Source organism: Nuphar pumila, chromosome 12 (assembly GCF_984573655.1).
Source record: "Nuphar pumila chromosome 12, dmNupPumi1.hap1.1, whole genome shotgun sequence".
Lineage (NCBI taxonomy): Eukaryota > Viridiplantae > Streptophyta > Magnoliopsida > Nymphaeales > Nymphaeaceae > Nuphar > Nuphar pumila.
In genome coordinates, this window is record NC_143260.1 from 17,133,363 (window position 1) to 17,148,778 (window position 15,416).

A 15,416-nucleotide genomic window follows, 5' to 3' on the forward strand; every position below is an offset into this window, starting at 1 on the left:
CAAAGATAGGTTAGTAGCTAAGGGATACAGTTATAAATATGGAATTTACTGTGATGAGACATTTGCCCAGTTGCTCGAATGACAACTGTTAGGACTCCTATAGCCTTGAATAAAAAATGGCTTATATTTCAAATGGATGTAAAGAATGCATTTTTTAATGGTAATCTAGACGAGGAGGTTTACATGGATCCCCCACCAGGGTTGAACTTAGCACATGGGAAAACTCTTCGGTTACGCAAAGCTTTATATGGTTTAAAACAAACTCCCAAAGCTTGGTATGATAGGTAAAGTAATGTGATGACACAACTTCATTTTAAAACTTGTTTTACTGACACTGCGTTATTTGTTAAGTCTTCCAATGTAGGGATGGTGATCTTACTATGCGTAGATGACATGATAATCACAAGAGTTGATACACAGAGAGTTAATCATATCAAAGATGTGCTTAAAGCCAACTTTGATATGACAGATCTTTGTTTTTTACGATATTTTATTGGAATAGAAGTGACTTACTCACCTCGTGGTTATTTTTTGTCACAGGCTAAGTACACAGCAGAGATCATTGAACGATCAAGACTCTTGGATGAAAAAATAGTTGATACTCCGGAGGTCATAAATGCCAAAATAAAGAAAGATGATAAAGAGCCTTTATAAGATCCAACTCCGTACAAACAAATGATTAGGGATTTGTCTTATCTTTCTATTAATCGTCCTGATATATCTCATGCTATTCATTCTGTTAGTCAATTTCAGCATGCTCCCACTACCATACATATGAGTATTGAAATGAGAATTATTAGATATATTAAGAAATCTATTAATCATGGATTGTTTTTATCATTTTTCTCATTAAATGTCATTGCATATTCTGATTTTGACTGGGGAGGGGATGTAAATCATAGATGCTCAATCACTGGTTTATGTGTGTTTGTAGGTGATTCCCTAATTTCATTGCGAAGCAAAAAGCAACAGAAGATGTCTCTCTCCTCTACTGAAGCTGAGTATCGTGCCATGGTAACAACTACGTCTGAGTTGGTATGGTTGAGGCAACTTCTGGAAGACTTGGGCGTTCATATTGCGAAACCTTCAAGATTATGCTGTGACAACAAGAGCGTTGTATATATTGCAAGCAATCATACATTTCATGAGGGGACAAAACATATGGAAATGGATTGTCACTATGTTCGTGAAGAATTCCTGAGGAAGACCATATTGCCCTACGTTCCGTTTGAGTATCAACTAGTAGACTTCTTCACCAAAGCACTTTTGTCTCCCAGATTTAACTTCCTACTTGGCAAACTCTCGGTTGTTCCACCATGAGTTTAAGCAGGGGTGTTAATAAATAAATAAATATATATATATATATATATACATTTGTTGTAAACTGAAATACCCAGCAAGAGTATTTCAGTCCTTTATTGTAATAAGCGTCAGCTCATTAGGGGCTGACAATCTTTTTCTTTTACTTTTATTTTGTATTTTTTTGTTTTTTGTTTTTTGTTTTTTGTTTTTTGTTTTTTGTTTTTTGTGTTTTTGGGGCATCTCCAATATAGCTGTTGTAACACCCCAAAATCCAGGACTTGTAACTTTTTATAAAAAGTTTGAAAGCTTTGAAATCATTTGTTTATCAGAGTTTCTAAATAGTACTTCAGCGGAAAATGATGTTTTGAAATAACAAGTCAATGGACCTTAGGCACATCACTGTTAGAAAATAACATATATATGTATATACTTGAATATATATATATATGTATATGTATATGTATATAACTATATATTTAAATATTTAAAGTATATACTTATACTCTTGTAATACTTTTTTATTTATATTTTTTTGTAATTTTATTTCTTTCTTATTTTCTTTTTGTCAAAGAGTCATAATTGACTAGAGCTGTTGGGCTGTCAAAATAGCCAACAACCTTTTTGTCAGGTTCTGTCAAACAGTCAAAATGTTGACTGTTTGAATAGAGCTGATTGGGCTACTCCCAACGGCTCTAATTAGACCTGTTGGGAGTAGCCCAACTGCTATCCCAACTGCTATTCCAATAGCTCCTCTCATGTAATCTCTCTATAAATAAGGGCATGCTGCCCATTGTAATTTAATTTAAAAGGTAGAGGGTTTTACCTCTTACATATTCAGATTCAAGTGCATTTATGCACTATTCTTATGTTTGTGCTGTGGAGCATTTTGTATGCTATTTTGGTTTACCATATTGGGTGAATGTATGTTTTGTCAAGTAGTTTGTAGACTTGATTGTGTGTAAGACTCTTTACATGGTATCAGAGCTTGGTGTATGATTAACTGTGCATTGGTGAGCTGCCTCGTAAAGCGTGCCTTCTCTCTTTCGTGATTGGTGGTTTTTTTTTTATTTGGATTCATCATGGGTGAATTTTTTCCGCACAATACAAACAACTCCAACTTCATTCCGCCATTCAAACTTGAAGGAAGTAACTATAACATTTGGGCGGGATACTTGGAGACATTCATCAAGGGTCAAGGTTTGTGGGGATTTGTAAGAGGTACTATTCTTGAACTCACTCCCAAAATTACATTAGGTGAAAATAACGTTGAGACTAGTCTTGAAGAAAAAAACAAAGCCATGGAAGAATACTACAAAAAATTAGATGAATGGGAAATGAAAAATGCCAAAATTCTTTCATGGATGCTTAGTGGAGAGACAAAAATTGCCTCAAACCTTTTGTGTTACAAAAAGACAAATGAAGCATAAGAATATCTTAGAGGTATGTTTACCGAAAAAGATATGGCTCACAAGTATTATCTCCAAGAAAAAGTTAGGAACATTAAACAAGGAGATAAGAATGTAAGAGATTATTTTATGGAGTTATCTTCCATTTGGACCCAACTTGCCCAATTTGAACCCAAATGGGAATGAAGGTGTATAGAAATGCGGAGAGTTAAAGTTGAAAAAGATAGACTTTTCGCTTTTCTCTATGGTTTGAGACCCGGGTTTGAACAAACAAGGGCCTCCTTGCTATCATCTTCATCACCTCCTATTCATGAGATTCTCACTAAACTTAGTGGAGAAGAGACTAGGCTAAACATTAGTAAAAATGTCAGTGTGCTTGCTACTTTTAGCAATGGTCAAGAAGACTATTGCGCACTTGCCGCATCAAAACCCGGACACTATATCAAGCCATATAAACCTCCTCATTTTAATAAGAATCCAGGAGAATAAAAAATCATTTGCCATAATTGTAATGAGCCCGGTCATATTAGGCCTCAATGTCCTAGATACAAATATAGGCCTCAAGAAAGGCGTGTTGTCGCTGCACCATCAAAACAAGATGAATATACTTTGAATCTCACAGACCTCACCAAATCATTATCTCAACTGACGGAGGCATTGCAACCACTGCTTAAAGGATCTACCTCAGGAGCGACCATTGCAACCTCTTCTACTCCTGGTATGTGCTCTTGGCTTCTTGATTCAAGAGCTTCTTTTCATATGACCCCACATAGATCTATACTATTCGAATGTCAACCTAATTCAAATGCATCATTTGTTTCCACTGCCGATGGTACTGCCTTGGAAATAGAGGGTGTTGGAATTTTTAAAAATGATTTGTCAAAACATAACAACTTTTATATTCTGAAAATAAGACTTATACAAAAACTTCATCTTAATCTTCTTTCTGTTTCTCAAATCTCGGATCATGGATGTGATGTCATTTTCTCATCAAGTAAATATTGGGTGCAGGATCGCCAGTCTGGGAAATTGATTGGGGAAGGTTCTAGGCAAGGAGATCTCTATTATATTGATTTCCTTTGTATTCCAAAGGAATCATTTTGCAACACTGCCCAAACAAAAGACATACGAACTTGGCATCATAGACTTGGGCATCCAAATATAAGGAAATTAAATTTTGTACCTATTATCAAGAATCTTTGTAAAAATAATTTTGAATGCAAAGAATGTTTACTTGGTAAGATGATAGTCTTGCCTTATGGTCAAAAACTTTTTACTCCTCAATGCCTTTTGAATTAGTTCATTCGGATGTATGGGGTCCTGCTCCTGTAGCCTCTAAAGGAGGATTCTCCTACTATGTTGTGTTTATTGATGACTTCACTAGATATTGTTGGATTTACTTTCTTAAGTATAAATCAGATGTATTTGCAACCTTCAAAACATTCCATAACATGATTAAAAATCAATTTGAAAGTAAACTCAAAATTCTCAGAACTGACTCTGGAGGAGAATACTTGTCCAATGAGTTTAAATAATTTTTAGAAAACAAAGGAATTTTACATCAAAGATCATGTCCTAGAACCCCAAAACAAAATGGAATTTCAGAAAGGAAACACAAACATATTATGGAAACTACAAGGACTCTTCTTATTGCTAAAAATATTCCAAAAAATCTTTGGGCTGAAGCTGCATTAACCTCAGTATATCTTATAAATCGGATGCCTTCCAAAACTTTATCTAATGAAATTCCTTTTGAAAAATTATTCAAATATCAACCTGACTATCAAAGACTGAGAATCTTTGGTTGCAAATGTTATGTTTTGAATGATAATGGAGATAAACTATCTTCTAAAGTTATTTCCTGTGCGTTCATTTGTTATTCAGAAACACAAAAAGGATTTAAATGTTATGATACCAAAAATGATAAACTTCTCATTTCAAGGAATGTTAATTTTGTTGAAAATGAAAGTGGATTTGAAGAAAACATGTCGGAAGACATAAACTCTAATTATTTTTTCTTGTTCAAACTATTGTCTAATGATGAAAATATTTATGTAGAACCTCTTATTGAAAATAGAACAGTTGAACCAATAGTTTACACTAGAAGAAATCGAAATGCATCCAATGAAGGTGTAAATCAAAGTAATCACGAAGCATCAGAAATTCCTTCAGAACAAACCACTATTCGTAGATCAGAATGAACCTCAAGAATCCCAAATAAATTTATGTCTTATGATTCATTCTCTCCTAAACATAGAGCATGTCTTATAACTATCAACTCATATTTTGAACCCTCATGTTACAATGAAGCAAAAAATTTACCAAAACTATGCACATAGGATTAGAAGCTCTTAAAGATGTTAATACTTGGGAAATTATGGATTTACCTATAGGAAAGAAGATAATAGGTTGTAGATGGGGTTTTAAAGTAAAAATCAAAAGTGATGGATCCTTGGAAAGGCATAAAGCCAGGCTAGTTGCCAAAGGATATTCTCAAGAATACAGAGTATATTACGAAAAAACTTTTGCTCCTGTTGCCAGGATGACCACTGTTCGAATGCTTGTAGCTATTTCAGTTATTAAAAATTGGAATATATTTCAAATGGATGTTAAAAATGCATTTTTAAATAGGAATCTCAATGAGGAAGTATATATGGATATTCCACCTGGATTAATAATTTCTTCAGGTAAAGTGCTTATATTAAAAAAGGCATTATATGGCCTCAAACAAGCACCTAAAGCTTGGTTTGATACTTTTAACAATGTTATTACAAGGTATGGTTTTAAACCATGCTATACTGATACAACTTTGTTTATCAAGAATTCTTCTGCTGGTATTATAATTTTACTTTTATATGTTGATGATATGTTGATTACAGGTAGTGATAAGAAGGGAATCAAGAAAGTAAAACAGTTTTTGAAAAATTCTTTTGAAATGACAGTTGTTGGGTTTCTAACATACTTTCTTGGTATAGAAGTTTCATACTCTAACCGAGGATACATATTGTCACAAACAAAGTTTGCTTCAAATATTATTGACAGGTCAGGACTTTCAGATGATAAAGTTGTTGATACTCCAGAGATTGTCGGAATGAAAATGTGAGCCGATGATGGAGTTCCTTTGGACAATCCAATTCCCTTCAGACAGCTAGTGGGATCTCTTATGTATTTAAGTATTACAAGACCAACCATAGCCCATGCTGTATATATAGACAGTTAATTTCAACATGCTCCAACATCAGCTCATATGTGTGCAGTCATGAGAATTATTAAATACATCAGAGGCATTATAAATAAAGGAGTCTTTTTGTTCTCTTCTTCCTCCTTAGATCTTATTACATATTCTGATGCTGATTGGGGAGGAGATCCAAATAACAGGCGCTCAACAACTGGTTTTTGTATATTTCTAGGTGAATCTTTAATTTCATGGAGGTGCAAAAAACAACAAAAGGTGTCATTATCATCTACAGAAGCTGAATATAGAGCAATGACAACTACTACTATGGAAGTCGTGTGGCTTAAACAACTGATTTCAAATATGGGGATTCACCTTCAGAATCCTACAAGATTGTGCTGTGACAATAAGAGTTTGATATACATTGCTCAAAATCATATGTTTCATGAAAGAACTAAGCATATAGAGATGGGTTGCCATTTTGTTCGTGAAGAATATTTGAAGAAGACTATTGATCTTCCCTATGTGACATCATAATATCAACTTGCTGACTTCTTCACCAAGGCACTGTGCTCACCAAAATTCAACTTTTTACTTGACAAACTTTCGGTGATTTCACCATAAGTTTGAGGGAGACTGTTAGAAAATAACATATATATGTATATACTTATATTCTTGTAATACTTATTTATTTATTTATTTTTGTAATTTTATTTCTTTCTTATTTTTTTGTCTTTTTGTCAAACAGTCATAATTGACTAGAGCTGTTGGGCTGTCAAAACAGCCAACAACCTTTTTGTCAGGTTTTGTCAAACAGTCAAAATGTTGACTGTTTGAATAGAGCTGTTGGGCTACTCCCAACGGCTCTAATTAGACCCGTGCCGGGGGGAGCCCCCGGACCCCCCTTCCTGCAAGGGCAAAAACAATGAATCATGCTCCACAACTCATCACTTTCATCTTTGAGGACAACCATATAAGATCAAAAAATGGTAAAAAGTAAGTTGGGCATAAATGTCATGGACCTTAACAGCTACCATACATTCATACATATACACTATACATGATATATATATATATATATATACATATATATATATATATATTTACATTTTTGCCCCTTCCGCACCCTCGCACCCGGTTTTTTTGGAAGTGCGGAATCCCCACACCCGCGCCCACACCCATGTGACATAGGATATACTGTTTCTGCTTTACCAATTCTAATTCATTTTTCTCTATGTGCCTCTAGCTTCCTCCCAACACAATTCATGTTCGTGAATCAATGGTGAAGGTTTATGAAGACAAAACGGTTACAAATATACAACCAGTCAATTCCTTTGAGATTGTCTCGATCAGGTAACTGTTACGAAATTGTATTTTTTGCGACCATCTTGTCTTGTCGATTTACTATTATTTGCATATTGTCTTGTTTGGAGATTCTTTTGGTTTTTCTCTGTTTGATTACATTTGTATCTTTGAGTTGATGTTGAATTGTTCACTACTTTGTGCTGTAATTTTCCATGTGTTTCCATTGGTCTGAACATGCCAAATCTACACATAAGCAGTAGCTTTATAGTGAATTGATTCGAGTTATGTGCCTATTTCTGAATGCTTTAGATGCCAATATTGTTTAATATTTATCATATTGTGGTTTAGAATCCCAGGTCAATTGTGCAGCCATCTCCCCATGTTTTGGTATGTGATGATGAGCCATTTCACATTGTATGGCTGTGTATTAAAAGCATATGCCCTAATTACAAATCATGATGTTTGTGAAGAAACATACATTGCTTGTGTTGCTATTGTAGTGTAACTGTTATTAGTTTGTGTATGTGGTCATTTTTGTGCATAACTTTATAAGGGCCAATGGCTCAATGTATTTGTTGAAATATAAAAACTATATATATCTATCAGTGTTGTGAAAAGCGTTGAGGCGTAGTGAGGCGCTCAACCAAAAACCGAGGCGAGGCGTAAGCCTTGAGGCGTAAAGCGTAAGCCTCAAAAAAAATTTTTGAAAACTTTTAAAAAATTATAAAAAAATATCTAAAAATACAAATAAATAAAGAAATGCGTTATTGATGAAATTGACAACCAATAAGAAATAGAAAATGTCAAATAAGTACTAAAAAATATAAGATTAACATATAAAAGTAACTAAAACCTGATTACATAACTAAAAAATATATGAGATTAGCCTACAAAAGTTAAAATATATGGGATTAACCTATAAAAGTTAAAATATATGAGATTATTCTAAAAAATATGAGATTAACATATAAAAGTAACTAAAAAATTGATTACATAACTGGAAAATATATGAGATTAACTAAAAGAAATTAAAATATATGAGATTATTCTAAAAAATATGAGATTAACGTATAAAACCAAACATCAAACCATGACAGTATATCATACACCTAACATCAAACCATGGCAGTAGAAGTAAATTTAGCCACAAACAACTTAGTTATTGTATTGTGGAATAATTAAAGATTGATAAAATTGATTAAATACTTAGTATCAAGAGCATTTACATTATTATGCCATAAAATAAGTTTGTTTGCATGTGCACACAGTGTTCTGGCCAATGAATGGAAACTCTAAATAAAGTAAAGTAAAAGGGTAAAGAAGACATGAGAGGGATCCCCAACATGAAAAGAGATCTGATATTTTTTTATGACATAAGAAGCGAACCAATACAATTAGCCAGAATCCTATATATTCCCAAACCTATACCATGTGCTTGAAGTTAGACTATTGGATTTGATTCCTGAATTAGTTATACTTGTCAAATTATGTGTTGAAAACTACGTTTCTATAAGCTAAGTAACCAGTGAAACTATGGTTCTCTTTACTGATCCAACTGTGATTTGCATCTTTTTATGAGACAGCGTGCAAAATACAACACTCCCAGTGTGGATGCTATTGAGAAAGCAAGAACAGTTCAACTGTTACAGTTGTATAAACTGCAGTGAAACAACCGTGACACTTTCATTAACGTGACACCCTTTTCTAAGATCTAGTTATTTAACTAATCCTAGGGATGATGTTTCTATATATATACCTATATATCCATTATTTTTGTAGAATAAGATTTAAGTCTGAGCAGCAAATTGGCCTATTGTTGGCCCATCTTTAAATTCTTGTATAATAGTCTACTGCACTTCTAATCTTACTAAAAGTGAATCTAACTTATTGCTTATGACTTGAATAGTAAATTCCAGGACAAACTAATTAAAGTTGAACGATTAAACCTATACAAAGATTCTCACAAAGCACATATGAACAGACACACCACAGGGAGCACTTTGGAGTGGAGATAATAATAGATCGATAAGAGAATCCTGGTATTAATTCTGTGTAAAAAGGTGAATGTGGATATGATGAACATATAAGTGATCACTTTATTGAAGGGGAAAAGTGGGCATGAAAATCAATTATATAATTTCCTTCTTCGATAGGCATGTATCTATGGATTATATATAGAGAGATTCAGATGGCATATGCTAGCTGTTGGAGAGTATAATTTGCTAATGACATAGGATAAAGTTAATTACCCACTTAGTTCTTAATTTCATAAGGGGGTTTACTGTTTTCATACAACTTGCAAAAGATTGGTGTTTGAGTTGGACTCCCACTGCATAAAAATTAGAAAAAGTTGGAGAGAAAATTCAATAGGACAAAACCAGTGTTATTAAAAGCCTCACCTTGAGGCGCGTACGCCTCACCTTGAGGCGCGCCTCGCTCTGAGGCGTACGCCTCAAGGCGTATGAGGCGTGCGCCTCAGGGCTTTTGCGCCTTATGCCTGCGCCTCAAGGCACAAAGCCCCTCGCCTTGAGGCGAGGCGCGCTTTTTGCGCCTTGAGGCGCGTTTTTAATAACACCGATATCTATACATATATATAGATACATAGACATATATATATATATATATCCATGTATCTATATATAGATATATATATATTTTTGTAATACCCGATAAGGGTAAATCTGTCATTTCCATTTTACACATTCTCTTTATGAATATGATTGTATTTATTTTTCTCTTTTTGCTTTTCTCTTTTTTCTTTTTTTTGGTTGGGTGGATGAAATGGAAAAGTGCAACTGGAGTGCTGTGCGATCGTAGAATGCCATTGCGGTTGAAGGGAAAGTTTTATAGGACGACTATTAGACCCGCTTTACTATATGGTACGGAATGTTGGGCTGCCAAGAGACATCATATTCAAAAAATGAGTGTAGCTGAGATGCGGATGCTTAGATGGATGTGTGGAAATACAATAAAAGATAAAATTCGGAACGAGGAGATACGTAAGAAGGTAGGCGTTGCACCCATTGAAAATAAGATGAGAGAGAATCGTTTACGGTGGTTTGGACATATTCGGTGAAGGCCAAATGATGCTTCAGTCAGAAGGATGGAGAAATGGGAAAATATATTAGTTAAAAGAGGTCGGGTAGGCCTAGGAAGACTTGGATGGAGATGATAGGAAAGGATATGAATGCTTTGAACCTCACCGAGGACATGGCATTGGATAGAAATGATTGGAGGAAAAGGATTCATGTGGAAGACCCAAAAGGAATTTCTTTTTTGGTTCATATCGCCGACCCCAATTGTTTTGGGATGAAGGCGTAGTTGTTGTTGTTGTTGTATTTCTTTATTTTAGCCATTGGGGGGGCCACATAATAGACGTTGGGCCCCTCCAACGTCTATATGTGGAGCCCTTCCATGGCCTCCAATGTGTATATATAGGGGTTCAACCCCTTTGTATTTCCTTAAGCTTTTAGCAAAAGCTCTCTCCTCTTTTATAAAGATCTTATATTATTTTTTTGCTTTTGTGCATTTGTGATCTCTTGCATGTGTTGTGCCTTTGTGCACAATTGTTCCAAGTGTTCTTCTTGTGCCTTTGTGCACGCATCACACATTGAGAACTTAGGGTTCTTGTGCATATAGTCTCTTTGAAGACATTTTTACATGGTATCAGAGCAAGGTCTCTAGAAGAAGAGCTCAGGTATTGATTTATCACGGTGGTCACCTCGAAGAACATGCCCATTCCTCATTCTTTTGGCATAAAAAACTCTTGCAAATCATTTCAAGTGAAGCACAATACATCAAGTAAGCTCAAAGAAGATCCGTTGTGGTAAGATTTCAAATTTTGAAGACTTTTTCTTTCTCATAAAGGCATTTCCATGGGGGAAAAGGATTCTCATTTTTCCTTCGAATTTAAACTAAATGGGTCCTACTATCATGTTTGGGCCGAAAATATGGAAGCCCATATTAAGGGAAAAGGCCTTTGGGGCTATGTCAAAGACACTATTCCCGAACCCGAACAAAAAATCACCATTATTGAAAAAAGTGAAATTAAGGTTCTTGATGGAGAAGAAAGAGAGAAGGCATTTGAAGAATATAATAAGAAGCATGAAGAGTGGGAAATGAAGAATTATAAAATCTTTTCATGGATTTTTTTCACGGTGAAAATAAGGATAAATGCCAATATTTTGAAATTTAAAAAGGCATTTCAAGTTTGCGATTATCTTGAGAGGATGTATACCTCAAGAGATTTATCCCATAAATACTATCTTCAAAAAAGGCATTGACCCTTCAATAAGGGAAAATGTCCACTAGAGAATACTTTGTCAAATTATCATTCATTTGGGATGAACTTGCACTCCTTGAACCCAAATGGAGTGGAGAAGCCATTGAACTAAGGCATAAGCAATTGGAAGATGATCACTTTTTCAATTTTTTGAATGGGCTTAGACTCGAATTTAAACTAACTAGATCCCCACTTTTATCTTCTTTTACATCTCCACCTCTAGAAGATGTTCTTACTAAATTAAGTAGAGAAAAAACTAGTTTGGGAATGAACAAAACCAATCAAAGTGTGTTGGTCGTTCCTTCTAAAAATGAAAATGGAGTCTATGCCGTCTCTAAACTGAGGAATAATATGAAAACATACAAATCCTCTCATTTGAATAAATTTCAAAATCAAAATCAAGGAGCAAGTGAAAATGATGCCCAAAATGGAAGGTACCAAGGAAGAGACGGTAGTAAAATTATGTCATTTTTGCAAAGATCCGAGACATATTAAACCAGTGTGTCCTAAATGGAAGAAGATGTGACTATGTCGACAACATTTCAACCACATAAGGAGGGTCCATCTACCTCCTGCAATGGAGCATTGTCTCTAAGTCAAATAATGAAAGCTCTTCAACCTCTTCTAAAGGGATTTGTTTTCGGGGCCGCTATGTCAACCTTCTCTCCTCCCAGTAAGACTCCTTGGCTTTTAGATTTGGGTGTCGCTTTTTATATGACTCTAAATATTTTTGCCCTTTTCGAATACATAAAAAATATATCTCCTTTTATCTCAACCGCGGATGATGCTTCTCTTGAAATTAAAGGAATTGAAAATTTTGAAAAACAAGGTTTTTTTATTCCTAAAGTTAGATTCATTTCTAAGTTAAATTTAAATTTGCTTTCGGTCTCTCAACTATCGGACAATGGGTATTATAGAAGGAAGATCGATGCATAACCACCTGTAGAGAGAGAGAGAGAGAGAGAGAGAGAGAGACGACTGCACAATAGAAAAACTCGTTAACATGGATTAGGGCTTCTCTCTATATTAAATAGAGAGAGGCTAAAAGAATAATTACATCTAAGCCCATTATGAAAACAAAATTTCAAAAAACCTCTAATATAAAAAACTTAAACTTAAAACCACCTATTTTCAACACTCCCCCTCTAGCATAGATATCAATCATGCTTAGCTTGTCACAACATTTTGAGAAATTTGGCTTAGCAAGAGGCTTTGTAAACATATCTGCAACTTGGTCTTCCGACTTTAGATATTTGGTGGTGATATGACCAGCTTGAATCATATCTCTTACATAGTGGCAATCAACCTCAATGTGCTTTGTTCTCTCATGAAAGACAAGATTGTTCGCTATATATGTTGCCGCTTTGTTATCGCACATCATGGTCATGGGAGAGGAAACCTTCACCTGAAGTTCATGAAGAACAGTACGAACCCACATCAATTCAGCAGCTGTTTGGGCCATAGCCCGATATTCTGATTCTGCACTTGACCTGGAAACCACATTTTGTTTCTTCTCCACGAAATCAAGTTGTCTCCCAAAAACACACAGAATCTTGTGGTAGATTTTCTGTCTACTACAGATCCAGCATAGTCAGCATCAGAATAGGCTACTATCTCTAGAGTTCCACCTTTCCTGAACAATAACCCCTTTTCAGGAGAAGATTTTAGATATATGAGAATCATTAAGGCTGCATTCCAGTGTACCTCAGTTGGTTTGTCCATAAACTGACTAAGTTTGCTTACTGCTAAAGCAATATTCGGCCTGGTCATAGTTACATATAATAGCTTCCCTACTAGGGAGCGATAGCTTTTGCTATCAACTGGTTTTGACCTTCTTCAAACAACTGAACTTTATGGTCCATGGGAATATTTGTTGGTTTAGCTCCCAACATGCCTGTTTCCTTTAATAAGTCAAGAACATACTTCCGTTGAGACAAAACTATCCCTTCACGGCTCCTGGCAACTTATATACCCAGAAAATACCTAAGTGAACCAAGGTCTTTTGTAACAAAGTATTTTTGAAGATGAGCCTTTGTGGCTTCAATAGCTTTCACATCATGACAACTATGCCAGAGCTAGTTTTCTTTATAAATAGTGTATGATCTGCTGCTGACCTATTAAAGCCAAAGCGTGATATCACTTCAAAGAACTTTTGAAACCATGCACGAAGACTTTGTTTCAAGCCATAAATCGCCTTTCTCAATCTACACACCTTCTGACACTCCCCCTCAATCTCGAATCCTGGAGGTTGTTGCATGTAAACGGTCTCAGATAGATCCCCATATAGAAATGCATTTTTCACATCTAATTAGCACAAGCTCCAACCATGCTGAACAACTACGGAGAGAACAAGACGAATGGTACCCATCCGTGCAACAGGAGAAAAGGTTTCAAAGAAGTCAATACCATATGTCTGAGTATACCCTTTCGCTACTAATCTGGCCTTGTACCTTTCAATAGAACCATCAGATTTGTACTTTATTGTATATACCCATTTACATCTAACAATGTCAGCATCTGCTAGGGAATCAACTAGATCCCATGTATGCTGAGATACTAAAGCATTCATTTCTTCTTGCATAGCCAGCTTCCAACGATTATCAAGCTCTGCTTGTTGATAGTTCAGAGGAATAGTTTCAGCAGATAAGGCTGAAATAAAAGACTTCATCTGATTTCCAATTCTGGCATCAGAGACAAACAGAGATATGGGATATAAGGTACATTTTCGTGTCCCCTTTCGTAGAGCAATAGGCCTGTTATCATCATCATGAAGATCACTATTGTCAGTAGAACTTACCTTAGGAGAAGAAGAAGATGAAGGCTCTTGCGGAGGTGGAGCTCTACGCACATATACCAATAGATGATTATTAAATCTGGAAGAGGATGAAGTTTGGTTCGGTAATGAGGGAACAGATTCCAAAGGAAAATGAGGTATAGGTAATGGAAAAGACTCAGCTGGATCAACCTGCAGCGGGGAACCGGAAATGGAGTAATATGGAGTGGATTCCAAGAAAGATACATCCGCACTGACATACTCTCGGCGAGAAATAGGATCATAACATCAATATCCCTTTTGATTTTTGGGATAACCTATAAATATGCATTTTGTAGCTTGAGCAGCTAATTTATCACGGTCAGGGCCAAGTTTGTGTACAAAACAAACACATCAAAATATTTTTGGTGAGAAAGAAAAGAGTGGGGCATTAGGTTTTAGGATATGTAATGGAATTTGATCACCCACAGAAGACGAAGGCATTCGGTTGATCAGATAGCAAGCAGTGGTAATCGCATCACCCCAGTATAACGCAGGAACATTGGATTGAATCATAATGGTCCTGGCAACATTAAGCAGGTGTCGATGTTTTCGCTCAGCCACCCCATTTTGTTGAGATGAATAGGCACAGGAAGTTTGGGGTTGGATGCCATGATCTTGGTAAAATTGTAACAGACCTTTTGATTTAAACTCGAGAGCATTATCAGTGCGAAAAATCTTGACAATAGATTCAAACTGAGTTTTATTTCAAGAATTAAGGACTTGATAATACTTGGAACTTCAGATCGTTCTTTTATTAAAAACACCCATGACAACTTAGAGAAATCATCAACAATAACAAGATAGTAACGACACTGAGTCCTAGTAGGAATCTTACTAGGACCCCATACATCTGCATGAAGAAGTTCAAAAACTTTATTACTAGACTGACTCTGACTCGAAGGGAATGAACTTCGATGATGCTTTCCCAACTGACATGCTTCACACTGAAATGATGTGGTGGAAGGAATTTGAGGAAAGACCGAACGAAGCTTTGACAATGAAGGATGACCAAGACGACGATGCACTGAACAGGACTGAATGAGTGTTCCACTGCAGCACGAACATTACCCATTGGATGATGTTGGTAGTAAACTCTATTTTCTTCATAGCCTCCACCAATCATCTTCCCCG

The 15,416-nt window shown here is 35.5% G+C and overlaps 1 protein-coding gene across 1 annotated transcript in view; it reads left to right on the plus strand.

Moving 5' to 3' along the window:
* The window catches only part of LOC149820153 (putative RNA-dependent RNA polymerase 3), a 141,068-nt gene that overhangs the window by 90,223 nt on the left and 35,429 nt on the right, over window positions 1–15,416 (plus strand). The window contains exon 11 of the mRNA XM_089981753.1: window positions 7,130–7,236. Within this exon, the coding sequence (XP_089837879.1) occupies window positions 7,130–7,236 (107 nt within the window). The remainder of the gene's footprint in view (window positions 1–7,129; window positions 7,237–15,416) is intronic.